The sequence below is a fragment of the Falco naumanni genome, chromosome 11, assembly GCF_017639655.2.
Source record: "Falco naumanni isolate bFalNau1 chromosome 11, bFalNau1.pat, whole genome shotgun sequence".
NCBI classification, from domain to species: Eukaryota; Metazoa; Chordata; class Aves; order Falconiformes; family Falconidae; genus Falco; species Falco naumanni.
The window spans coordinates 16,400,302-16,426,195 of record NC_054064.1 but is presented as its reverse complement, the minus strand read 5'-3'; the positions used below and the strand labels follow the sequence as shown (position 1 = coordinate 16,426,195).

Here is a 25,894-nt window from a genome sequence, read left to right as displayed (position 1 = left end):
GCCGTGAGGTGCGCGTGCGCCGTGAGGGCGGTGCGCGGGGGAGGGGGGGGGGGCGGGTCTCGACGGCGGCGGCCCGCGCGGTTTGAAGCGGGTAAGGACCGGGCTTAGGGTGGCGGCGGAGCGGGCAGTGGGGGCTTGGGGAGTGGTCGAGGCGGTGCTGCTGTCGAGGCGCATCTCCTCAGACCCGGGGGTAGTCTCTTCCTACCTCTTCTTTACCTTCCGTTCCACTCCCGGCGGGCGGCCGCTTGGCGGCCTCGGGCCTTCGGTTGGAGAGCGCTGAAGCGGGCGAGTGCCCGGTGCCCCGGCTAGCCTAGGCCCTTCGCGGCGCGGTCTCTTCGCTGCCGGGCGCTTCATAGGTGCGACGACTGCGAGTGCGGGCCGCGCCGCCCAGTGCTCCCAGTCGGCCCGGGACAGCTGTGGCTTGGGCGAGCGGAGCGGCGGGATCCTGAGGCGGGATCGCGGCCGGCCGGTCGCCGGTCTCCTTCGGTCTACGGAGCCGGGCGGCGGGAGGACCCCCGCGCCACTGAGGCGGGCGGCGGCGGCGCCTCGCCGGGGAGCGCTGGTTTCTCTCAATCGTCCGTCCGTTTCCCGGCGACATTTCTCAAGCTCGGTCTGCGAAGTCTCCTTCACCGAGGTGAGGGCCGGCTCCGCGTCCTCTGCGCCGCCAGGCCCTCGCTGCGCCGGTTTGCTTGGTGTCGTGGGCCGCTGGGCAGCGAGGCCAGCGCTGTGTGTCCGGGGGGTGGTCCTGTTACCGTTTCGGGTGCCTTGCCGGTTGCACGGCCCTTCTGATGTAACTGAGACAGGTTATAGAAAGAGACTTCTGGCAACTGATGTATATAGCAGGTTTTTCCAGTTTTCGTAAATCACAAGTTATGAAGCTTCTCGTATTTCATAATGCATTACATGCAGACTCTTTCTCAAAAAAGACAACTTGTACAGAGTAACTTTTACATAGTGAATGTGGGAAAAGATAGTGTGCAAAATGTATGTGTACGCTTGGAGACTCGGTATTTCCTTTTCTGTATTTTTCTCCCCCCCCTTTATTTTTTTCTATTTGTCTTATTTCAGTATCTTTAAAAGTGTCTTTGCAAATAGTATTCACATACATTTAACAATTGTTTAATATTAAATATTCTAGCTGTATGTGTGGTACCAATGGAATGTAGTATGTGGACTTGCTCTACAAGTGCTGCTGATGAAGACCTGCTTGCAAATTTACAGTCATTACATAGTCAGCTGAAGAGAACTGAAAAAAACCTACAAATTGTAGAGGAAGAGCTTTCCAGGTATGTGCGTTGGGGAATGAGAACAGCCTGTCTCTTGTAGTCTATATTGCCTTGTTCAGTATAATGGATTATTGTAAGTAGCAATTGTTGTGCTTTTCTTTTGAATACTCTTTGTAAGCAATTTAAAAATAACAAAGGAAAAACAGCCTAGCAACTTTTTACTCCCTCATCTAGCACTGGTACAAGTGAACATTATGGCCGCTGCTTCCATGAGGCTGCAGACTTCACTTTGGAGGACCTTGTTCAGCCTAATTGCAGCTGTCAACGCTTTTCCAGCTGTGAGAAGAATGCTATTAAAACATCTTGCCAGGATTTTCAAAGAAAATCTGAAGTAAATATTATACTTTGTAACTTATCTATATTACTTTGGTTTTCTATTTCTTGCTATGTTTAAGAATATTTTTTTGCTTTTAGTGCTTGGAGTTGATAACCTGTTGCTTTGGGCAACTATATCAACTGAGCACTCTTAAACATATGATTTAAATACAGTTGTTCTGTGGAGTTTCCATTGATATGTATATTGCTTACACATATATAAACGTCTGTATGTTTAAATATATATAACCCTCCCCCCCCTTTTTTTTGTCTAGTCTTACTCAGTATCCACAACTTCTGATAAAAGTGCAGAAGAAAATGAACATCTCAAGGAGAAGCTGAATGTCCTTCATGAGCAAAATGCATCCTTGGTTTCTCAGAACCACTGTCTAAAGAACAGAGTGGAAACAATGAACTTCGAACTCATGCAGTCAAAAACAAAAGTATGTGTCTCTAGTGTATTCTTCAAAAAGAACAAATCTCAAACCTCCCAAAAATGCCCCAGTGACCTTGACTTCTGAGTTTGTAATTCCAAGCAGAACATGCTATTTTTTGTCTTGTCTGAATCTATTTAAATTTAATATTTAAACTTTAAAACTTTATATTTTATTTTTTCTTAGTATTCAGCATTAATCTTGGAACAGAATAGTTTGGAATCTGTATCTCCACGAGCAAAACAATTCTTATGTTCTGAAGTTTAATCTAAAGCCATTAAGTCACAGAATGCAGAATACATTATGTAAGAAAATAATTCACTAATGTATTTAGTACTGTAGATTCACATGTCTGAACTACGTGAAGATTAATGTGAATAACAATGGCACAGCAGTCATTTGTCTAGGAAATGCATGATGTTGGCCTTTCAGGTTGGATTAATACTGCTATTTTGAAAAAGTGAAGGTGGGTTGGAAGGAAATATTGTATCTAGTAAACCATTACTGATTTAATTTACAGTTGTATGTACAGTTCTTTTCAGGACAACTGTGCTCTTGTATTTGGTTTGTATTTAACATTAAAAAAATAGCTATGCTTAATGCTTTTTGTTTGAGGAATGTTATCTCCAAGACAGTACAAATAAACAGATCAGATGTTTGACTGTCTGGCATGGAAAGAACAGGCAGTAGTATATAAACTTTTGGGGAAAGGTGAGAGAAAAGATCAACATGTAAAGAAATCGCTGCTAGAGAAGCATATCACACTGGAATGGTGCTAGGGAACTGGAAGGATGCTAAATGAGCAGAAAATTGGAGGTCAGTTTGTGTAGATTAACAAGCATATTCTGCAGTAAGGTTAAGAGCACTATGTCATTCAGTAAGTAGACTGTTCTTGTGTCTCTTGTGAAGGTGTATATACAAGTGTTAATGAAATCCCAAATATGTTTGTATTTCAGATTTCATATCTTGAATCAACTTTAGGTACACATTTAGTCAGCATTCCGAAGTGGAAAGAACAGATCGCAAACTTGGAAGCAGAAGTTTCAGCTCAAGATAAAATTCTGAGGTAATAACCATACTTTTAAATCAACATGTTATTGTGGTGTGCTTGCTAGTCAAGTATCTTTCAGGATGACATAATTGCTGGCACTGTGTGAGTTCTGTAATCTGGGCCTTGAAACTTTCATTTTGGAGCCATTTATAGGAGGGAGGTACAGGGATTTTTTGGTATTGCATGTACTTCAGGAAATGGAGAAAAAGTAAAGGCTGGTAAAAGAAAGCAGTTTATAATGTATGCTAAACATGAATGTGCCCTCATAACTGACTAGAGTGATTGTATGCTACATGACTGCTTACCTTCTGTAGTAAAGTGTATGTGTTTTCATACATGACTGTGCAGCGTGTAGCATAAAAGAGTCGTTCTTCATGAATATGTTAATCACGGCAAATGCTGAAGTAAAGCTAATGTAAACAGTGCTCAGGCTGTCAGGAAGGCATAACTGGCTGTCAGTTTATCTTACAACCTCATGCTATATAATATTCAATTAATATCTCAATAGTTTGTCTTCACAGAAGAAGTGAAAGTACTTGTATTTAATTTATATTTAAGTGTTTTTTTCCCATGAGTGTATCCTGACCAGTCACGTATTGCCAGAAAAATGGTGATTTCTACGTTCAGATCTCAGTACCTGAAGTCACCATACCTATTGATGAGGTTGGACATGACTGCAGGCGTAATCCTGGGGAATCTGGAGACTATGGGTGTTGCAAACCCAGTGTTGAGAGGTGCAGCGTGTTTGACTAGAATTTCTCAAAACATCATGTGCAGAAAAGAACAACAAAAATGTAGTTTCTTTACAAAAAAGTTCCTGTTTTTTAATTATGCTTTATTTATTTGCTAGAGATGCAGAAAATAAACTAGATCAAAGCCAGAAAACAGCAATGGAAAGAGAAGACATGTTGCAAAGATATAAAAAGGACTATAAAAATCTGAAAATGGAGTTAATTGAACGAAACAAGCAAGGAAAGAGGTAGCTAAATAACTTTAATAAATTGAATACAGAATAATAGTGCATAAGTGTTTATTTCTATTAGCAGATGTTTACTTTGTGGAATCAAATTATTTCTGTGTTAAGGATTTTTTTTTAAAAGGGGAAATATTGTGTAAAGATTATTATTTAAATAGGTACTTTTTAAATCTTAACATTTGCTGGTAGTTGCAGACTGATACTGTACACTAGCTTTATCACTGCTTTTTTTCCTTCAGAATAGCTGTACAGTGGAGAGCTGAAATGTATCCAGAACATATTTTTCCTGAACTATTTTTGACTTTGTCTTGCAAGAACCGGCAGTATATGCTCAGCACTTGGTATTCAGCAGTACTGAGTGCTGTATTATTGGGATTGGTGTGAGGAAAGTGACAGAAGCAGAACTTAATTGAGAGAACATTTTTACGTTATCCTTAATCTTACCTGTCTATATGGTACTTTTCAAACGGGTGCTGTAATTCCATCCCAATCCCCATTTCCCTTTCCTAGTGTCTCCTTTAGCCTAGTGGTTGTGTGGCTTCTGGGAGGGTTTGGTAATTTCTTTTGACTGTTGGAATTTGCCGTATACAATCCTATGACTTCCAAAATGTTATTTTAAAGAAATGATAGGAATAAATAAAAAGATTCCTACCTGCCCATTTAATTTAACTGTATTATCTGGGGCAAAAAATAACTGAATTAATGACTTAGGAAAACATTTCTTGAGACTTTTGAATGCAAAAGTCTTGTTTGGCTTGTCTATCTACCCATAAAATTGCCTCTAACCTTCCTGTAGCTAGACAAATGGAAATGCTGTGGGGCTTGCGCTGCTGGTGAAGAATTGTGTTGATTTATGTTCACTGTTCATTCAGAGCGTGTAGGGTTGGAACTAGCTCTAATTAGTTACTAGTTGCAAATGTAAATATTTTAGTGCTTTAGAAAAATGAAGCTTCTGCCAGGTGTTAAAGGCAACATATGGCCTTATGGTTAGTATTAACGATTATTACAGTTCGCTTCTTATCAGTAATTACGACCACTTGCTATTCTTTGGCCAACAAACTGAAATGCTTTAAACTAACACAGTTTTGTTATTCTAAAATTCCTTTGTCCTCTTCTCTGAATACTTTTGTCATCTCCAAATGGGCAGTGGTCCTCGGACTGAGAAATGCCAGTCTGAGGGTAGGCTGTACTCGGATGAGGCACTTGCCCTGTCTCCACGGTTCCCTTAGTGGAAGAGAAACAAATGTTACTGAGCAGTGGTAATTTTTGTGTGCCTGTGTCGGGTGTCCTGAACAGGCTGCATACTGAGCTGTCCTGAGACTAACTGTTCCAACTTCTTCCCTAGTGACTAACAATAAGGGAAAGTAAGAAAGGGTCAGGTGCATGGAGTAATTAAGCAAGATAGTAGGTGGTCGGGGTTGCTGCTTTGAACAGTTGCTTGCATAATATCATCCCAGTCTCAGCTTCTTTTGTTATTATTGTTTTACCATCTCTTCAGTATCCTCCAATTTATCCTTTGAGTTCATCATGAGAGCTTCTTCCAGTATTAAAATCTTTTCTACTTCACCTTAAGCAGTTTGAATTTTAAGGAGCATTGCTATCTTCTACTTCCTTATCATACATGCTATCCCATTCCCTAAAACAGGCTTTTACTGGTAGAGACAGGAGGAGGAGGCTTTGAATCAAACCCCTTTTGACGGGGAATCAAACCCGTTGATTTTTACGTTCTTAGTCTTATTGGAATTTTGTTTATATTAATATGCAAAAATGATATTTAAAATTGATTTATGCCTCGTGAAACTTTTTATCTAGGGCTTGCAAAGTTGGAAGAAAGGAAGTCACCTGGAACAATGAATTTAGTAGTTGCTTTTAGTAACTGGAGGAGATAGTTACACAATGACAGACACTTATTATTTTTAAAATTTATATACTTTGCAGAGCAGAGCAGCAAAGAAATGAAGCTTTGTTGAATGCGGAGGAGCTGATAAGGGCTTTTAAAAGGTATAAAGAGAAAATAACTGAAAAACTAGAAAAGGTGAGCATTTTTTGTTCACTCGTTTTTGCCGTGCTATTAGGACTTTGCTTCTTCCAATAAGCTAGGCAGCAAACAGCAACGGGTTCACCAGTGGGTCAGTTGTTTCTGCTTGTTTGTGGCAAAGTTCTAGGAGAGGCAGAACAGGGTAAGCAACTGTTTGTGGTGACAACTTCCGTTGCTGAGTTTTAAACTGCTCACAGTCTGGACAGCCTGCATCTGAAGTATTCGAATACTACTGCTGTTTATTCTGTCTCTTGCTTGCTAGCTGAGAATTTGACATTTCAGAAGTATATGGTCCTTTTAAAAGAACTCTTGACTCCATCTGTATAATCTGTTCAATGAAACACAACCTAGAGAAGAGCTAAGATGAAAATGAATTCATCTCCTAAATTTCCAGTGGTCAAAATTGTTAATGCTCCCTGCCTTGCGGGAGAGGAAAATACAGGCCTGAGACAGTTAGCTCTTACAGAGGATTTTTATTTGATTAGAATTCTTTTCTTGTGGAAGGAGATTGCCCTAAAATATTAAACCAAAATATTTATTTTTTCCCAAATGATAGAAAAAAAGCAAACTTCTTTGCTCTTCTGCTTTTCTTCACAACAGTGAGCAGCAGAATTATCTACAGGCTTACCAGAAAGAAAAAAAGAAACAGTGTAGTCTTTATAGTATTCTTTCAAAAAAAAACCCACGGTTGGCCATGTAATCTTAAATAATTGTTTGTCATGGTTTAACCCCAGCTAGCAACGAAGTACCACACAGCTGCTCGCTTACTACCTTTCCCCACCAGAGACATGGGGAGGAGAACTGGGGAAAAGGGTAAAACTTGAGGGTTGAGTTATGAACAGTTTAATATTTGAAATAAAATAAAACAATAACAGTTGTAATGAAACAGGGAGAGAAGAATGAAGTCCAAAGGGAAGGGAGGGGAAAAAACCAACCAAGTGATGCACAATACAATTACCATCCGCTGATCTGACAGCCAGCCAGTCTCTGAGCAGCGATCGGCTGTCCCGGCCAGCTCTTCCCAATACTGAGCATGACATTCTATGGTATGGAATATCCCTTTGGCTAGTCTGAGTCAGCTGTCCCGGCTGTGTCCCCTCTCAGCTTCTTGTGCCCCTCCAGCCTTCTCTCTGACATGGCCTGAGAAACTTGAAAAGTCCTTGACTTAAACATTACCTAGCAACAACTGAACATATCAGCCTGTTATCAACACTATTCTCATGCTAAATCCAAACCACAGCACCACCAGCTACTAGGAAGAAAAATCAACTCTATTCCAGCTGAAACCAAGACATTATTGTCCAGTAATGAAAAAAAATTCCTTTTTAAGGTTAAAGCTGAAGAAGCAGTCTTGGGAAAACGTTTAATTAATTGTGAAAAAGAAAAAGAGAAGTTGAATGAAAAATGTGTCAGCTACAGAAAGGATCTCGACATCCTAGAAGAGCAATTAAGGTAACACAAAGGCTTTTAAAAATACAGTTATTTAAGAAGAAATTGCACATTACAACTGTCACTGTGAATGTGCTGCTCAATTCACGTAGTTCAAATCAGGATCAGCGTCACTGAACACTTAAGGTCAGTGTCAGCAATATAACAGACAAACTACAATACTATACAGCTAAAAAATGTTAGCGTACACTTACAAATTTTTAAATTTCTTTGTATAACTAATCCCTAAAAATTCTGATCCCACATGCTGTCACATATTCACCATAACAAGCAGCACATCATCAAGTCCTCTGGGAGCACAGCTTCCTTTGGTTGCACGCTGTTGCTGTGGGAGATGTGGGTTCTCTGGTTTTATGTGTACCTGTTCTGCCTGCTAATGTAAATGCCAGTGAGAAAGCACCCTGTGAGTTCCCTTACGCTTCCAGGTGTGGGTCCCTATTTGTTGCATACTGTATTGTCAGTCCCTAACTAGAATGAAGGATACTGTTGGCATCAGATGGGGAAGCTGCACTCAGGCCTGAACAGGGGTTGTGATGCTGGCTGCATTTTATGGAATTATCAAACCAGGTTTTGACTGCTCTTCTGTTCCCACTCCAAGGTCCTTTCCCACTGTTAAAAATTATGTTCCTTGTATGTTTCTTTCCAAGCTGAACTCCCCTTTGTTTCAGAATTCTTTTGTTAATTCCCTCATTACTTTAATGAGGGAAGACAACCATCAGTTGGTTGTCTTTAGCTGGTTTGGACAAACACCTTCTCCAATCGTTTTGGGTATCCCATTCACACACGCTGTCCACACTCGCATTCCTGTCTTAACAGTTGTTCTTTGTTCTTCTCTAACAGTTTTGGCAGGGATGAGCAGTGCGTGAGCACCCTTACACTAGCCTGAGCCTGTTTAATAGCACTCTGCTGCTGCTGAGGGTGTGTCTTTCCTGCAGACTGCCCTTTTTCTCTGCTAACTTGCACTGGGTTTGGCACTCATCAGGACCTTTGCTGAGCTAATTCAGTTTGCTAAACCAACAGGTACCTTAAAAAGTAACTGATGTGTGATGGGCTAAAAATACAATTGGTTCATGGTACAGTCAGGTGTGAGGGGAGAGAAGAAATGGGACCCCTCCTGCTCTTGTTAGGGGCAGAATGCTGAACTAGCTCAGTCTTAGTATACTATTTTCATATATTGTGATTTTAGGTATCGTTATATATTTATTTTATTATGTTCTTAAGTTTCGTTGGCTTCAGCACAATTAAAGCCACCTTGATCTGTTTCCTAGCAGTGACTCTTGTGATATTGCTTAAAACTTTATTAAGTTGCTTAAGAGTGAGAACTAGTTTATTCTCTCCTTTTGTTTGCTTACAGCAGTTTGGTCCTTAGGAACAGTGAATGCTTAGTAAAGCAGTGAAAACTTTTCTGTCCTTTGTAAAGAGGTAATCTTAGGTTTTGAGAGGGAGGATGCTAGTAAAAGAGTATAGTTATGGTGTGTTCTTCCAGTACTTCTAAAAATTAAAATATGTTGAGCTATACCTTTAAAATGTTATACTTTTTTAGACAACTAAAGGAAGAGAATCATGACAAGAAAGAAGAAATTAAGACTCTAGAGGCAAAGAACACTGAAATGGTATCAATGCTGACTCAGTCTGACCAGAAGATCATTGAGCTTGAGAGTGAACTTCGTGTAAAAGAAACAGTACTCAAAGAGAAAAATGCTCTAGTAAGCGAAAATGCAGAGCTGAGAGCGCTTACAGCACAGCAACATAACCACTTGAAGTTATGCTGTCAAGAAGTTGAAGATTCAAAGGAAGAGCTCAACATACTAGAAACCATCATTTCCCAGTTGTCTTTAAGTACACCTGAAGAGGTACAGTGATTGATACATCCTTAAAAATAGTATTATGCGTCTTAAACGATTCTAATAGGCATTGTGTGGAAATCCTGTGACATTCTTGAGAAATAATCTGAGTAAAATGTCTTTGGTTTCCAAGTTGCATGGATGACATGTTTTCTTAATTTAAATATTTTACTTTTGTCTTCTCATTAAAGAACAAGGAATTGGTGCTTTGGAATTGATTGATCAGCAAGCATTTAACATTCCGTTCCTCTGTTCTATGTATTGATTCTTCGTATTATGTCTGATCTCTAAAATGTGATGATTTCCCATTATATGATGCAGAAGTGATTCCCAGTAGAACAGTATGACATTTCCCGTATGGCAGACACATTGTGTCACACAGGCAGAGTTGATGTATCCACCTCAGCACTAGGAAAATTAGAGCAGGAGAGATGTTTGTAGGAACTTGTTTTTGCTGGGAAAGAGAGGGCACACCTTCCCTGGCTGCAAATGAACTTCTGTTTTGCTAGGGTAAACCCTGGCTTAAGAGCCTGAAGATTGTACTAGTGAAGTTTATCACTAAACTGACTGCAATGGGGGAAGAACCATATAAAAAACCCAGAGTTGTGAACTGATTGGGGCTATGGGAGGAAGTGTTGGGAAGGGCTGGAGATATATGAGGTCAGGAGTACAGATTGCATCAGATATCTTGTTTTTTGAAGTATAAATGTGAGTAGCTGTAATGAAAAAAAAAATCAAAAGTATGCTTTCTGTATGCTTTTGGAATTGCCAAAGTGACCTCAGCTGAAGAGAATGTAGTAATTCTGTATAAAAGTTGTGTTTTGTGTTGTTGTGACCATAGACATTTATTTGGAAGGGCCTTAAAATTGTTCTAGGGCCCTTTTTGGAAAATACATTTACGTTTTCTGGGAGAATTTGGAATTATTCTAGTAATGTAATGAAATACTCAGAAGCCCTCTAACGTGAGGAAAAAGTGGTATTGAATGCAATCATGAAAATCTGAAAGAAAGCATGATATGAGAAGTTCAAAACATGGAATTACTGATAGTATCTTCATTTATTTAATTTTTCACAGCAAAACCATTCATGCTTTCAGTACCAGTACAAAGATACCGAAAGGAATGGTGTCTGTTTCAGAGGGCCTTTTAATGCCTATAATTTCTACTTATGATGTGAGACAAACCTGCAGTGCTCTGCAAGCACGCACTTAGGAGAATAATGATCAAGTGATCTAAACTTTTAACATCCTGGTGTGTGTATCTTAAAATTTATATGCTAGTATAATAACACATGAATTAATCACACTGTGAAGCAATTTGGTTTTGCATTGATCTTTGTTTTCCTTTAACTTCTAGTTTAAATGGCAGCACTTGAAACACCAGCTTTCCAGTTCCTTAAGAGAAGAAGGTGTCTCTGAATCTTCTTGTGAATTGAATAAACCTTTGATTGCAGACCTAAGGTATAACTTTCTGGTTACTGAATTACAGCAAGAATAGGCAGATGATAAGGTGGTATTAGAATCAGCATGTAGAAAGAATGTTAAATAATTGTTTCCTCCTTTATAATAGCATTAAACTGGCTATGAAAGAAGCAGAAATTCAAAAACCTTGTGCAAACTTTGTCTGTACTGGAGCTGAGCATCTTTCTAATGGTAAAGAAGTACAAGAAAATAGCGGGTTATGTGGCCTGGAAACAGAGCCTGTCAAATTGATCAGAAGTCAAGGAGGTAAGCTTACCACAACAGCTGTGCAGTTCTGATTAATCCACAGAACAGGAATTTTTGGTGGAGTTTAATTCATTTTTATAGTGTTTTTGAAATTTATCTCTGTGAGCTAACGCATACAGTTTGATTGAACAGGCAGCATTTGCCACCATGGAATTCTGGATATTGTCTTGTTCTCCAGACACATTATTATTCTTCCTTTCGCTATTTATGTTTCTTGTTCAGCAATAGCCAAGCTATGAGTTGTTGTGTTGAAATAGAACCATGCATTTTTCTTTATGGATGTTATGCATGCTGTTGCAGAATTTCTGCAGGTATTCGTGCAATTACTGTTAGAATTGCTCCATGAAATTACTTCAGGGCATCTATACAGTGATGCTTTCTTCAATTATTTTGTTTGTTTGTCAGGGGTTTTTGTTTGTTTGTTTGTGGGGGTATTTGTTTTCATGAGTCACAGCTTTGTTATGTTAGGGGGGGAAATAAACAGTCTTGTTACTGAACTAATGCATACAAGATTTAGAATGCTGTCAAATTATATTTCTCTTCTCTTTGGTTTGTATGATTGTTTGCTTGAGTGCAGGTTTTTATGTTCTTTTATAAATTAATCTTAAATTTATTTTTTTTACTTGGAGAGAGCAGAAAATGTCAACAGTTGGAACTTATCAGCAAACAATTTGAAAAGGAGAGGCAAAGATTCCAGAAGGAGATAGAAAAGTTACGCGCTAAAGTGACAAAAGCAGATGATGAGAATTCTTCTTTGAAGATCAGCATGGATCAGAGAGCCAGTCAGTTTAAAATCATACAGGAAGACCTATTGAAGAAGGCTTCAAAAACTAGTAGCTTAGAGAAAGAAGTAAGTACTGAAAAAATGTCACCTTTTGTTTAGTTCAGTAATCAAAGATAGTTATGGAAAAACTGCAATTGCCGTATTAACTTTAAAACCTGGCTTAGTTAAGAAAAACTGGAAATGAAATCTTTCTGCTTGCTCAAAAGCTTAAGATAGCAGCCTTAATTTGTTAGATGCCAGAAATCTCATTTTAAAGCTGATGTCGTTAGTGGGCTTTAGTACTACTATTTTGTGCATATTCTCCACATAAATCGATCTTGTTGCTTTGGTATGGTTGAATTAATCTTAAGAATGTAATGTATGTATCTTGTAATCTTAATGAATGTAATCTTAAGAAAAGGATGTTGAAGAAACAGTTGTGTTTTTCCGCATTAAGAGTTTGTACAGTTGCCAGAGATTACCATCATTACCAGAGAGTCACAAAAAGAAATTAAGCTTCAGCTATTTCTTCTCTGGTTGTGTAAGTTAAAATGCTAATGTTTCCATTCTGGTGCTAATGTGTTTATACAATTCCAGCGTAATTGGAATTGCAATACTTCCTAATAGTGACTATAAATAAGTATGTAATAGCTAATCCATTCATATGGCACTGATAGTTATCTTTAATTGGATAAATTTGAGGTAAAATGTCCTGAATTCTTCTCTGTACGTAATAAGGTTTAACAGATGATACAAAACCAACCAAACAAATAATTAAGAATATTAGGGAATAGTAGTAGCTAAAATGGAGTTGCTGGTAAGAAAGTATATACAGGTACTTGAATGAACTTGAAACTGTTGTCTTTGTGCTGTTTTGTGCCATATTTTATTCCAGATAACAAAGAAATCTTCTCAACTTTCTGCACTTGAGAGACAATTGGAAATAAAGAATATTGCTTATTCTGCTGCTGCCGCAAAAAATACAGAGTTGGAACAGGAACTCATGGTAAAGTGTTCTTAGTGAGAAACTATATTTATGTAGAAAGACATAAATGGAGATTAAAGTTCAAGTTACACCAGTATTAATTCCACGTGTTCAAAATGGATAGACTTTCAGATCTGCTAACAGTCTGTGCAGTCTTTAAAAACCTAATCTTGCTTCAGGTAAGCCATGCTTTTTTCCTGCTTTTGAACATGGTAAGTTACTAATGGATGTTACTTTTTCCTTGTGATGATATGTGCAATGAAAATCTGGTCCTATTGAAATCAGTTGTAGCATTGCCATTTGTTTCAGTGAGATACGTGTAGACCTGTGAATATCTTCTAAATGGTAATAAGTGAAAAGGATGATCTAATGCTTGGAGCACTGTAAGTTCTGCTCTGGATATTCTTACGCAATATTTGTTAGTTTTGGGAAAGGTCTAAGGTTGCTAGAAAACAAAATTATTTATGTGGTCCCTTTCAAATGGAAAACTATATTCTAAAGATTCCATCTATCCATGTGAACACAGAATTCATTTTTTTTCTTTGTCAGAGGTTCCTTGCTCTGGTTGCTGTAATCTGTGCCAGTAGTCCACCTGGGCAGACACCTTGTCTCTCTGTGGTGGCTGCATTTAGTGACACTCTATATAATTTGTAGGTGTGAAAACCTTTGCGATGAAACATGCTGTAACTGGAGTATTCTCTGAGTTGTTCTTTTGTGAAATCTAGGAACCTTATAATCAATTAAAACACCTCTTAATATCTCAGCCCAAATTAAGTAGTTTTTGTTGTTGCTCTTTCCTAGGGAAAAAACAGACGCATTCATGAGCTGGAAACAGCTATCAGCAAAGAACATGAGCAGATAACTTCTGCTTTTGAAAAGGAAAAGTTGGCTCACCTTGAGCAGCACAAAGAGCTGGAGAAACGGATTGAACTAGTAAGGCTTTCCTTGTGTGCTACTATGTATAAATGATATACTTGGTAACGTTTTTCCTCTGTTAACTTCTTTGTCTTGGTATTTGAGGCAGATGTCCAGTTAAACAGTTATCTCTTCTCCCTACATTCCCTGATTTTAGTTAATTTTCCAACACTACAACCTCATGATTTCCTTCAGAGATACTCGTATCCACTTTTCTTCTGAACTGAAGAGAAATAGGGATTTATGAAGAATACTGTTGTGCTTTGCTCCAAATATTTAGGGGAGGGGAGGGAGGGGCAGTATAGCTTTTTTGCTTACTGTGGTTAAACCATGACAGCTTCTAACAATATTGTCTTGTTTGCTGAACTTCTGCCAGCCTGAGCCTTATGAGCATCTGTGTTCAGGGGGAGCTGTAGGTAGGTTTTTCATCTTTAGAGAATAATTCTGTTGCTTTGTGTGGTTAGAAGTATAACCTTGGCTATTTCTAGCTGTTCAGAAAGCTTGTCATCTTTCAGTGAAGAAGGTATGCATGTCTTGCTGTCTTGGCTGATGACAGACAATTACATTCTGCCTGCCCTCATTCTCTTGATTCTCCTGCTGTTTTACAATATTAAGTGTTTGGGATTTATTGATATTTTTAGGGCTGTGAATACTGCTGATGGCAGGAATGAATTTACTTTTCTTTCTTAAAGTGATGGGTGAATAGAACAGAATGAAATGTTCATATGCACAAATTCTCTGAAAAAGCTTATTAAAATAACCATGAATTACTTATGGACAGCTTCAGACACAGCTGGAGAAGAAACATCAACAATTCATGGAACAAGAGAAAATAATATCTGTTTTGCAACAAGATGTTATACGTAAACAGCATCACATTGATTCATTGGATGGGTTGCTGACAGAAAGCAGAAAGGTAAGTTTGACTCTTTAAATGCAAGTCAAACAGGTGACTAATGAAAAACATATCCATAAACACATGAAAAAATTGTAGAAAATAAGATACTTACCGTTTTGCTTCTTAATTCTTGTTTGACTAATTGACTGAATCTAGTGTAGTTCCACCTGCTGCTGCTACTATATATTGTACAAACTTCAGGACCTTTCATTATTTTCTATCTCAGCATTCTATTTATGCCTCTGGCTTGCTCTTTGGGCTTCTTGCTCTAATCAAAGGAAAGAGATCTGGAAAAATAACAACTGCATCTATTCTGCTCTAGGTGGAAAATCAAGAATATTCAATTATGGCTGTGTTTTATTTCTATTTATATTCTGCAGCAGCAGAAATTAAGGGACACTTATCAGGAACAAATTCACTTCAGAGAATGATGTACATAAATACAGCATACAAGAAATTGTGTTTTAAATACACTGATCTACACACACGCAGCCCCCACACCACACCTCTGATTTCTTAGCATGAGTTTGAGGTTTTATTAGTTAAATTACTGTTACTATATTTACCTTTTGTTCTCTTGAATAAAAATACATGTATAAACAGGAAATGGAAAATCAAAATGTCAAGAAAAATCAAGGACTGAAGATGCTGAAAAGTCAGTTAGAAGAAGAAACAATCAAAGTTAGTAAGCTCTTTGTAATTTTCAATGAATAGTTTTAAAGTTTGCAGTAATGATGTATTTCCTTTTATACTCTATAGAAAAACTACTTTACGGCTGCTTTATAGAAATTCGTCTCATGTAAATATTTCATAAGTCATTAACCTGAAGTCTTTCCTTTTTTTAATTAAAAGAAGTATGGCAAAACCTGCTGTAAGAGATTGTGCAATGTGCAATTTCTTTATACAATTACTGTACTTACAAATAGGGCAGATCTGTGCTTGATGTACTCTTGAAGTAAAACATTGTCTAATAAAGATAATGTTATATAGGTTTCTGATCTAGATACAGCATATATTTTAGGCATGTGTGATGTTATGAATCATGTTTTTAGCCATCTATACCTCTTGCTAGTGTTTGCTTGATAAATGTTTTCCATGCAGCACTTGCAACACTATTTTAATAAACCATTGCTGTGTGGCGATTTACCACAGGCAAACAATGTGAAATTTTCAGGACATCACTAGAAGATACTGGGGGGGACTTAGCTGGTAGTGTGCTCATTCTGAACTTGTGTTGGACCAGTTTGGACCAGTTTTCTGTCGAAGTGGCTTCGTAGTATTTGGGATGTTTTCCAGAGATTTAAAATTAAGACCCATTATCGCTTTTCAAAAAGCTCTTGAATTCAGGAAGGGAGAGAGGTCTACAGTCCAATATGTTTTAGAGAAATGGTGGTACTGATGAGCTAATCTGCAGCTACATTCAGTACAAATCTGGTTGATGAGAAAAGTCATCTTAGCATTGAAATCAAACAGTTAAAAAAAGTTTAATTGCTATGGCCTAAGATCTCTGGGTTTGTTCATTATAATTGTTATATTGATAATTGTTCATTATAATTTTTATCTATTTGAGGTTATAATACATTTATTAGAGATTACACCGATCTGAATCAGTATAAAAGGGTATAATAGATTAACGGTGTTGACATTACTAAAAGCTTTTCCTTTCCCTTTTGGTAAAACTGAGGTACTGTCTCAGTGCAGAAATGAAAAAAAATAATATACTGCTGTTTAGTAGCTTTCTGAGAGGAACTGTATTAAGATCTGAATATTATTTTGAAAAAGACTTGTCATAACCTGCATATGATCATTCCAAATTTATTTGTACAATTTTGTATGTAATAAAATGTGGTGGATTGATTTGGTATTGAGCATATGTTTGCTTTTAAGTTCTAGCTACTGACAAATAGTGGAATATTTTCTCATAACTGATAGTCTCATCTGATTTAAACAGTCTAAAGTATTGTAATTTAATTTCATAATTAATTTTAATTTCTGAATACTATTTCAGTTTTAAAGTTTAGTATGATCTTCTATGTCTGTTTTAATACTTCACATAAAAATCTAGCTTTTGAGACCTTTTACTTGCAGATGTTTTCTAACACTTTTTTTAGACTACTTAATAAAAACCATGCCATGCAATTTTAAGTAATCTGTTATATTCAACTAGGTGAGACAACTTGAGTCGGCACTAAACGTATGTAAGGAAGAAGTTGCACTGTATTTGAATCAGTCACAAGAAAATAAGGAGATATTTGAAAATCAGCTCAAAAACAAGTCTGAAGAGGTAACAGCTTGTTTTAACAACTCTTCTGTATTGCAGAGAACACTTGTTATGAGTGATTTAATCTGAAGGTTTATGAAATAAAAGACAAAACATTTGCAGCAGGAACTGAATAGGAAGGAAGCTGAGAAAAGACTATACAGTTTGTAAGAGTAAAGGGGAAAATCACAACCAAGAAACACGGGATAAGCTTAGGGAAAAGAAGTACCAAGATAAATGAATTGTTAAAAGAAGTAACAAAATCAGAATTAAGTGAAAGAAAGTATGATCTTGGGAAGGAATAGAGAGCACTATTGCAAATGCAGGTGCACACAGTTGATTTGTGTTTCACTATCTAGTGGGTAAGAAGATCTGGGCATAAGAAAATTTTACTTCAAGCCCCTGGGTTTTATTGTGCTTTCCACTACTACATGAAAGCAAGAAAGAATTAAGTTTAAGTATTATTAATATAATTAATTTTTATTTGTGGAAATGCCTAACCACAAGAGGTAATTATCATAGTAGGCTGTTCATGTCAGTGCTGCCCTACCTGCTGAGAGAGAGGCTTTAGTCAGCAGAGGTTACTAGACCCTGCACAGGAGGAACTGGATAGAGATCTGTGCTTTGTGTTACACATATGCTTGTGATACTTATTGCTGATTTCTAAGCCCTAAAAACTGTTGGGTTTATACTGTATATGAAACTCAAGGGTAGCAAGTGAGGTTTTGTAATTTTGACCAGCGTTTTCATAAGTGATAGAGTCACTACTTCCATTTTGGGATCAGCAGTTAATGACATTTATTTATTTATCTGTTTACCACCCCACCACTCCACCCCCCTCAGATTCTTGGCACTCAACACTGAGAAATCAGGCCATTCAACATGTAACAAGTTAGGCACTCAGAATTCCTGTTTTTTATTGTCATAGAGGCAGGAAGAAATAAAGGGGAGGACTAAGAACAAAATCTCAAGGGGAAAAAAAGGACTTTTTGAGAAATAAAGAAGAGTGACAGAGAGAAATGTAGTTCAGTGATTTAGAAATGGTAAACCTTTGTTACGTATGTTTTTTGAAATACTAACCTGTTAAGGTATATTTAGAAAACAAGAAGTCAAAAACTGGGCCTGGTAAGTTACTACTTTCCTCACTTTATTAAGCACCACTCAGTGACCAATTATGACGTGTGTTCTGTACTGTTGAAACTGTAATACAACTAAATTCAGAGCCAGAAGTTTTATTGAATCATAGGTGTGCTTCTGTGCTTATTAAAAAAAAAAAAAAAAAAAAAAAGAGTAGCTGATGCAAGTGCGAGTAAAAACGTTTTGTTGTAATGGAAAAAAAATGTGTTTTCAGGTTTATTATTTACAGAAAGAAATAAAACTAAAAGATCAGAATATTCAGGACACAAGTGAACAAAATATTCTCCTACAACAAACTTTGCATCATCAGCAGCAAATGTTACAGCAAGAAACAATTAGAAATGGCGAACTGGAAGATAGTCAAACTAAACTTGAAAAACAGGTACAGTATGGTGAGAAATATCTACATAAAGATCAGTAATTAAATACTTTTATATATGTTTTTGCAATACCTTTAAAAGCTGAACGTTTCTTTGATAACTGAGTTGATTGTTACTATTTTAGATCTGTCTAAGATAAAGAGTTTAGCAATTTGGGTTTTTTTTGAAGGCAGGTTTTGTGCTATCGGAAACTCCAGCGTTAGTGGCAAAGTATTTGGAAAATCAAACCCTAGACTGCAATTAAGGGGAGGCGTATTGAAATTCAGATGGTTGAATCTTGTTATATTTACTAGAAACTATTTGTCTTTCAAATGTGACTGCAAAGATCTAGTCTTAAATTACATGCAGTTTTAGACAATAAAGAAATCCACTCTTAAAACATTCACTATCTGAGTTGCAAGGCAAGGATGTGTATTTCTTTGGTATGTAACTTAAAAGTACCAACACTTTTAAAATACCATTTTAAATAGGTATCCAATTTGGAACAAGAGCTTCAGAAGCAGAAAGCATATGCAGAAGATGAGTTGAGAAAGGTAGAAGAGAAACTTCACCTGGCTGCTGAGGAAGCATATTTAAACAGACAGAAGGTGGATGAACTTAATAATACAATCAGGTAGGTTTAGAATAACTGAGAGGTGTATCCTGCAGACAGGGACATCAGTAAGGAAGATTGCTGCCTGAAATGATAGTCCGCTGTGCAGTTCTATAATTCAGTAAGAGCATGGACTGGAAATGAAGGGAAGTTTCTGACTAGCAGAGGGATGAATTTCTGGAACAGTCTTCCAATGGAATTAAATGTGTGTCCCGGCAACTATTTAGCCTGAAGATGACACTTCATAATGCAATTCAATTCATAAATGTATCAAGTTGCTTGCAATTCTAGATAATATAATCTACCAAGCTCTCCTAGTCTTGAATATGGTTTTGATTGCAAGAAAAGCCTACTTAGCATGTCTCTTTTTTATTCCTATTTTATTCACAAATCTTAGAGCATGTAAGGACACACACGTATTGCTTTTGTTATTACAAGGTTCATTTTGTTTTTGTTGCTTCTGTTTAGACAAATTAAATTGGAGATGGAGCAGTGCAAGAATGAACTTAGTGGTATGGAAAAAGAAGTAGTGCAATTAAAACAAGAGGGTGAAAACAAAACAATGCAGATAAATCAGTTGAATATTACTTTGGACGAAACAAGATCAGAGCTCGATGAAAAGGCAAATGAGGGTAATGTCACTATTTTCTTTCTCAAGCTTCCTTTGATCATGCTATTTCTCTATATGTATTGGATTAAACATTTTTCCTTTTTCTCCCATTTCATGGTCAATTACAGGAAAGTAATGTGTTTTTTTAATGTGTTGATAATTCCATAGTTTAAAAAAAGAAAAAAAAAACAAACCAAAAACCCAACAAAAACCTCCAAACAACCCGCCCCTTCCCAAACCCAGAAAACCCTCAAACTTCTTTTAATATACTTTTGAAATTTCTTATTTTTGTGAGATGTATCTTTATCCTAGGTCAAATGAATAAATGGTTTTCCCTGTAAATTGGTAATGCAGGATTTTAATGTGGTAATCAAACAATACACACAGTTTTAATAAAGACTTATGCTATTCACAGAAATTCAGCTCTTTAAAACAAACAGAAAAGCCCACAAGAGGGTCTATAGTAATAAAAAACTTTTGGACCCCACCTCCTCCATTTAACTTAATTTTACCATTCCTTTAAACTGGAGGCAGACTAGCAAGTCTGTTTGCATTTTTCATAGCACTACATATTCCTTTAGTATGTTGTCTCTGTACTTTCTCCTTGGCCAAATGCTTTTAGATAAATCCTCATATTTCAAGTCAGTTGCAGATTATGAGCTGAATAGAAATAGAAAGACTTAAATGCCATGAGAAGCTTGTTGCATAACCTCAGAAGTTACTGTTTTTCTAGATTTTCCTAAAAACAGATACTAAAAATGAGTTATGACCACAACTCCTAGCAGGCAGTGGTGTTGCATAAAGACCCTAACTTACTGATGATCAAACATTTTGTGTTTTGTGTGTATAAAATAGTGAAAGATTTAGAAGATAAGCTGCTTCAAAGTGAGACTTGCCACAGGGAAGCCTTACAGAAAATAGTAGAACTAGAATCTGCGTTACAGAACGCCCATGGAGAATTAAAAATCACTTCAGCAGAGCTTCAGGAATTAGAAGATGCGTTACAGAATGCACAGTCCTCTCTGGAGGAGAAGCATGTTGCTATTATGGATCTAACAACTGAGCTCAGGTAAGGTGGTATCTTTTTCATCATGAAAATCTTAGTTGTGTTAGTTTTTCCTTAGGAGTAACGACTAGTTTGGATAGTCTTTTTTTATATTCTTAGCAGCTCTCTGATTTTTAAGTGGTTTGTGGCTGTAAGGTAACTTGATACAGAAGCTCCTCAGCTCACTTAAATTTTGAAAAGTGATGCTGAATTCTTTTTTTGGAATTCCGTTTTAATATATGCTAAAATAAATTTCTGAATTAATTTCCCAAAGCTGTGAAATAATAATAAGATTAATTACTTTTATAATTGTTCAGTTTCATTCTTGACCATAAATTAACAATATTTTCTTCTGTACTATTCTTTTTTTAAGAACATGTTGTCCTGATAACCAATTAAATAACTTGAATAATGAGGTTATTGGGAAATCTCCACCTGGAATATAGTTAACAGAATTATTCTATTTGGGTTCCTTTCTTTGCAATCAATTGGTTGATCAATGTTTTGGAGTAATTTGGCTTTAAGTAAGTAATAGTTCTCATGATTTTCAAACTGGATACTTGAAGCTAAGCAACTGAATGTGCATTAAGCAATTAAACATGAGAATTTCAGGTACTGCAAGGGAGAAATTGAAGACAAAACCCAACAACTCTTTGACATGGACCAAGCGTTGAAAGAAAGGAACTGGGAACTGAAACAGAGAGCAGCTCAGGTCAGATCATTTTGAGTATGTTACCGATAGTTATTCCTGTTATGTAGTGGATAACTTATAAAGAGCCTGCTAGGTTTAATCGCCTTTGCCTATCGTTCCAAACTACTGTTAATACAGCCGAAGTGTCAACCTCAAAACCAGCTGTATGTTACTGAAGCCTTATGGTACAATGAAGTTAGGGTTGTGCTCCCCTAAGGGATCACAGATTACTATTGTGATAGAACAGAAGCCTCATGCAAACCTGTCCCATAATTATTCTTTAGTGATAAAGTTACAGGACAACTATTGTCAAAGCTGATAAAATGAAGGAGCTGTACTGAAGTGTGCTTGGAGATGATAGATTCCTTTTCTTGTTTGACCTGGAACATATTTCGTTAGCTCTAAAGCAGCCTCTAAATATGAAACAGTATCTTTGTTGTGAATAAATTTCTGTAGCTCACCTGAAATATTTGCAGTCTTTTGGCCTGACTTCAGGATTTGATACCCATCATGTAAAAACTATTCTTCTGTCACTTATAATTAGCCTTTTAATAGCTATTTCCTGCAGGAGTTAGCAGTCTTTGTAATTGCTGCTCCTGGAATTCTTGGAAACAATAGGATTTTTTTCTTCAGCAAAATTCCGAACAAGATGGATAATGAGCTACTCATTCCATTCCATTTAAAATGAGAACTAGGTTTGTGTTCTGTGTATCTGAGTACAAAATGTGTTCAGTTACAGACTACTTCCCCATTTTCCCTCTCTCTTTCTTTTAAATGTGATAGCTAGGGTGCATTTTTATATTGACTACTTGAGAGAATATTCTTGAGACTACAAAGGATTAGTTTCATTCCTTTTGCTGTCATATTTTTTAATATTACCATTTTAAATCAGCATACCAGTTCAAAATAAAGTATTTCCTTTTTTTCCTTTTCTACATCTAGATTACACAGTTGGATATGACAGTTCGTGAACATAGAGGAGAAATGGAACAACAAATAATTCGATTAGAGTGCAATTTAGAGAAGTCAGAGTTAGAAATTAAGGAATGCAATAAACAGGTAATTCTTGCTTAAATTAAAAACCCAGTTTCACTAACAAAGAGCAGCTAATTCTAAGACAAAGTCTGGTCCTGGGACACAATAGCTGGCCAGGTTTAGTCTAGAAGAGTAAAAGTGGTTCCTTATTGTAGGGAGAGGGAAGGAAGTACCTTAATAATGTACCAGCAAAAATATTTTATGTTTGTCAGTTAAAACTAAAAATTTTGCAGGGATGTAACAGTATAAAAATTAAAATCTTATTTGTTTACTTGATATGATACAGCTCCCAAACCGCTCTTTTGACAAAGGAAAATGTTGATAAAATAAAAATAAAAAAAAAAATTGGCAAGGGAATCCAAAGTCAGAGGTAATACTGACAATATTTATGAGTTTTGTTCGGGGTTTGCTAGTGGTTTTGGTTTTATAAATTGTCCTGATTTCAGTAAAGTATATGTTCTGATTTAATTGCATTTTCTGTTCAGATGGAGAGCTTAGAGAAGAAACTCCAGCATTCTAAAGATGAGCTTCGTGAAAAAGAGTTTGAATTGCTCCAGAGAGATCAAGAAATAAATCAGCTGAAGAAAAAAGTTGTAAGAAAACAACAGAGCCTAGAAGCTCTTGAAAAGGTAAGATGTTCCTTAGACACACAACAAATTAGCAGTTTATAATGCCATTACTGTGACTGCTTAGAAGGAACAATATGGTGTCTCTTCAGAATAAGCATCATTACTTCTCCCCAGGTAATTGTATGTTATGTCCTGGTGTTTGCTGAATCTTAATCCTCTAAAGTTAAACCAGTTTAGTGATATAAAAATCAGAAATGTAATTGCTTTGTGGATAAATTTTAATAGATTATCTTCTGTAACCCAATGTTCTGGCTATGAACATGGTCGTCTTTGGAAAGAAATGAAACAATATGCTGTGTGATGAGAGCTTCCTATGACTTGAGTATCTATCTTGTGAAAATAATTGCATCAAAAGAGCACTGAGATCTAGCATGCTTACAGGAATGCAAAGAGAGGTTTTTTGTGTAGTGAATGGGAGCGTATGGATGGAATAGATAGCCAATATTACTTTATAAATGATACATATCTTTAGTTTGGGGCATGAATCAATCACTAGAAGTACAAATGCAATCTGAAATAAACAGGAATGAGTTCAATCAAAGGTGCTCACCAGCTAGAGGTAAAAAAACTGAAATGGCTCCTGCCATTCTGATTATGCTAAGGAATATCAGTTAGGGGGAGGCCCAAGAATGATAGAAGAAAGGCTTTGAAAATAGACCTACTTCAGTACTGTTCCTTTAGAGACTTGGGGTGAAGGAAATGACGTTTCAAGTTTATTTTCATTGTAGTGAAGTAGCTAAAACACTGGATTTCAGAAGCATTCTGCATAAAACATGAAATACATTGCAGAGGGGTTCTGACTTCACTTAGAATATGATATGGTTGCTTCTTTGTTTAAAACTTGTATATATTAACATGACGTTAGAAAAGACTTTCTCCATTAGTAACATGTTGCTAACTGACCAATCTTCCACTTAAACTTTCTGTCCTAGTTCCAAAAATGCAGTTACCTAATCTATCTGGGGAAAAGGGTGCTTGTGTGTGTGTCTGTGTTGCCTGGGGATATAGTCTGTCTCGTTCTTTTTCCCCTTAATACACCACCTTCCTTAATTATTACAGGAAGTGTATCAGTTCAGGGAAGTAACTGTTAAATAGGTTTGCTTTCTGTCCTGGACCGCTCTGCCTTTTTGGTACTCGGGAAACAACCAGGTCACAGATTCTTCAGTTGAATCGTTCTTTGTTCTTACTCTGCTTTAATCTGCACTGAAGATCTTGCAGTAATACAACACTCTGCTACCCTTAGAATATGTAAGTATTCCAAGTAAAGGAATACCTTACTGAACATGCAGAATAGCTTTTTCATTTTTCTGGGAAACTGAAGTAATTCCCTTTATTAAAAAAAAAGGGGGGGGGCAGATTTTACTTAGAGCAAATTAATCTTTTGTGACCACAGTTCCTTACTGAAATGAAAAATACAATTGTGTTAAAAATGGTAAGTGAAGTAAGAAAAAATCGGTGATTATAAAGATTGATTTTATTTTTTAAAAAGTAATTTTTACAATGCTTTTGTAGAAGTATACATAGTACAAAAATAATTAGGAGTTATTGTAATAATCTTTCATTAGCTGTAAGCTTATTATGTGCTACTTATAGGTCTGTGTACTCTATTTATAGCATTCCTCATAAAGTATCTAGCTAAACATGAATAGATACAACATAATCGCTTCTTACTTATCATTAACAGGAGCTGTAGTATAATGTGATGGTACGAAATATTAGTAGCTGATATGGCCTCTGTTGTGCCACAGTACTGGCTAATGTAAACATAGCTGCTGTGTATCATGTACTAGATAGGCCATGTTGTTGATCACCTAATACTACTGGTTTTTTTCTATGAATGAACTGTCAAATAATTGTCCAGCATGTACGTCTGTGTTTTAAAGAGGGAAAACCAAGCTAAACCCCTAGAAATTAACCAAAAAATCCTTCAACCCCAAGCATACTGTTTGGCTGCATTTATTTCTGTGTACTCTAGAGAAACTGTTAACGTTGATAAGATTTTCCTCACTTTATATTGTTGGAATTCATAGACTTTCTTCCACTTGATGCTGTTAAAAGGGTATTTACGAACAATTCATGAGGAGTTAGGAACATAACTTTTTAGGAACTTAAATACAATAATGCAGTTTGACATGAAGCTTTAAGCCTAGAGGAGTCATTTCAAAAGACAGTGCTCCTTTAAGCTGTACAAAATATTTACAAGGATTTGCGTATGAAGATTTCTTCTCAAAATATTCTGCATAATATTTTCCTACTTAAATGCTGGAACTTAATATGTGTTGAAAAGTCTTTAAATTTTGCTCATTTTGAAAGCAAATAAATTTCCAACTACAAGAACAGTGACCAAAAATGCACTAATAACTTCGGTCTAGGGGGCAGAATGTGAAAAAGAAGCCATGGACTTGAGACCTGCAGCTAGTTTTCTTGAATTTGTGAGATAAATCTTATTAATGAAGAGTAACGTCTTAGTACAAATGGCTTTAGATACCGTAAATTGAGTGCAGAAGTTTAAAGGAAGTTTCTGATCATAGATATTTTGTTTCAGGGGCACGAATTGTGAAGAAATGCCTGTTGGACAAGCAGCAACCCAGGAATGTGCTGTTACTGGCTACATTATCATGCAGTCAAAGAGGAATTTTTAACATTGTATTTGTAAATAATTAATGTGGTTATTTGTATTAAAGTAAATGACAACCTCTTTATTTTTCCAACTGTTTTTGAGATTGCCTTGATATAATAACACCTTAATTTGTTCTTGAGAAATAAATTCTATTTTTTAAGTATCTTGAGTTACAGGAATTTATTTCAGCTGTCATTTTTTCCCGAAGGATTTTA

At 36.6% G+C, this 25,894-nt stretch overlaps 1 protein-coding gene across 4 annotated transcripts; it reads left to right on the top strand.

Moving 5' to 3' along the window:
* The first annotated feature begins 14 nt into the window (after positions 1-14).
* Positions 15-25,846, top strand: CCDC18 (coiled-coil domain containing 18). 4 transcript variants are annotated; one of them, XM_040610681.1, is made up of 25 exons: positions 15-91; positions 1,139-1,286; positions 1,461-1,617; positions 1,877-2,044; positions 2,992-3,101; positions 3,937-4,065; positions 6,001-6,097; positions 7,431-7,552; positions 9,093-9,402; positions 10,749-10,852; positions 10,962-11,119; positions 11,749-11,969; positions 12,778-12,888; positions 13,669-13,800; positions 14,564-14,698; positions 15,284-15,361; positions 16,848-16,964; positions 18,292-18,459; positions 18,928-19,070; positions 19,518-19,681; positions 20,515-20,728; positions 21,317-21,416; positions 22,338-22,454; positions 22,916-23,059; positions 25,605-25,846. In XM_040610681.1, the coding sequence occupies exons 2-25, from the start codon at positions 1,156-1,158 to the stop codon at positions 25,617-25,619; spliced, it is 3,345 nt and encodes a 1,114-aa protein (XP_040466615.1). In that variant the 5' UTR covers positions 15-91; positions 1,139-1,155; the 3' UTR covers positions 25,620-25,846. The 4 variants fall into 4 exon arrangements, with proteins under 4 accessions (XP_040466615.1, XP_040466617.1, XP_040466616.1 ...); XM_040610683.1 differs by lacking the exon at positions 15-91 and adding an exon at positions 323-634; XM_040610682.1 differs by lacking the exons at positions 15-91; positions 22,338-22,454 and adding an exon at positions 550-634.
* Positions 25,847-25,894: the final 48 nt, after the last annotated feature.

Bases quoted from the DNA above. Each gene is read 5' to 3' on its own strand.
- CCDC18 (XM_040610681.1), top strand. From the start codon at position 1,156: ATGGAATGTAGTATGTGGACTTGCTCTACAAGTGCTGCTGATGAAGAC. The intron at 11,120-11,748 runs GTAAGCTTACCA...TTTTACTTGGAG, and splicing joins ATTGATCAGAAGTCAAGGAG to AGAGCAGAAAATGTCAACAG. The intron at 15,362-16,847 runs GTTAGTAAGCTC...ATATTCAACTAG, and splicing joins TAGAAGAAGAAACAATCAAA to GTGAGACAACTTGAGTCGGC.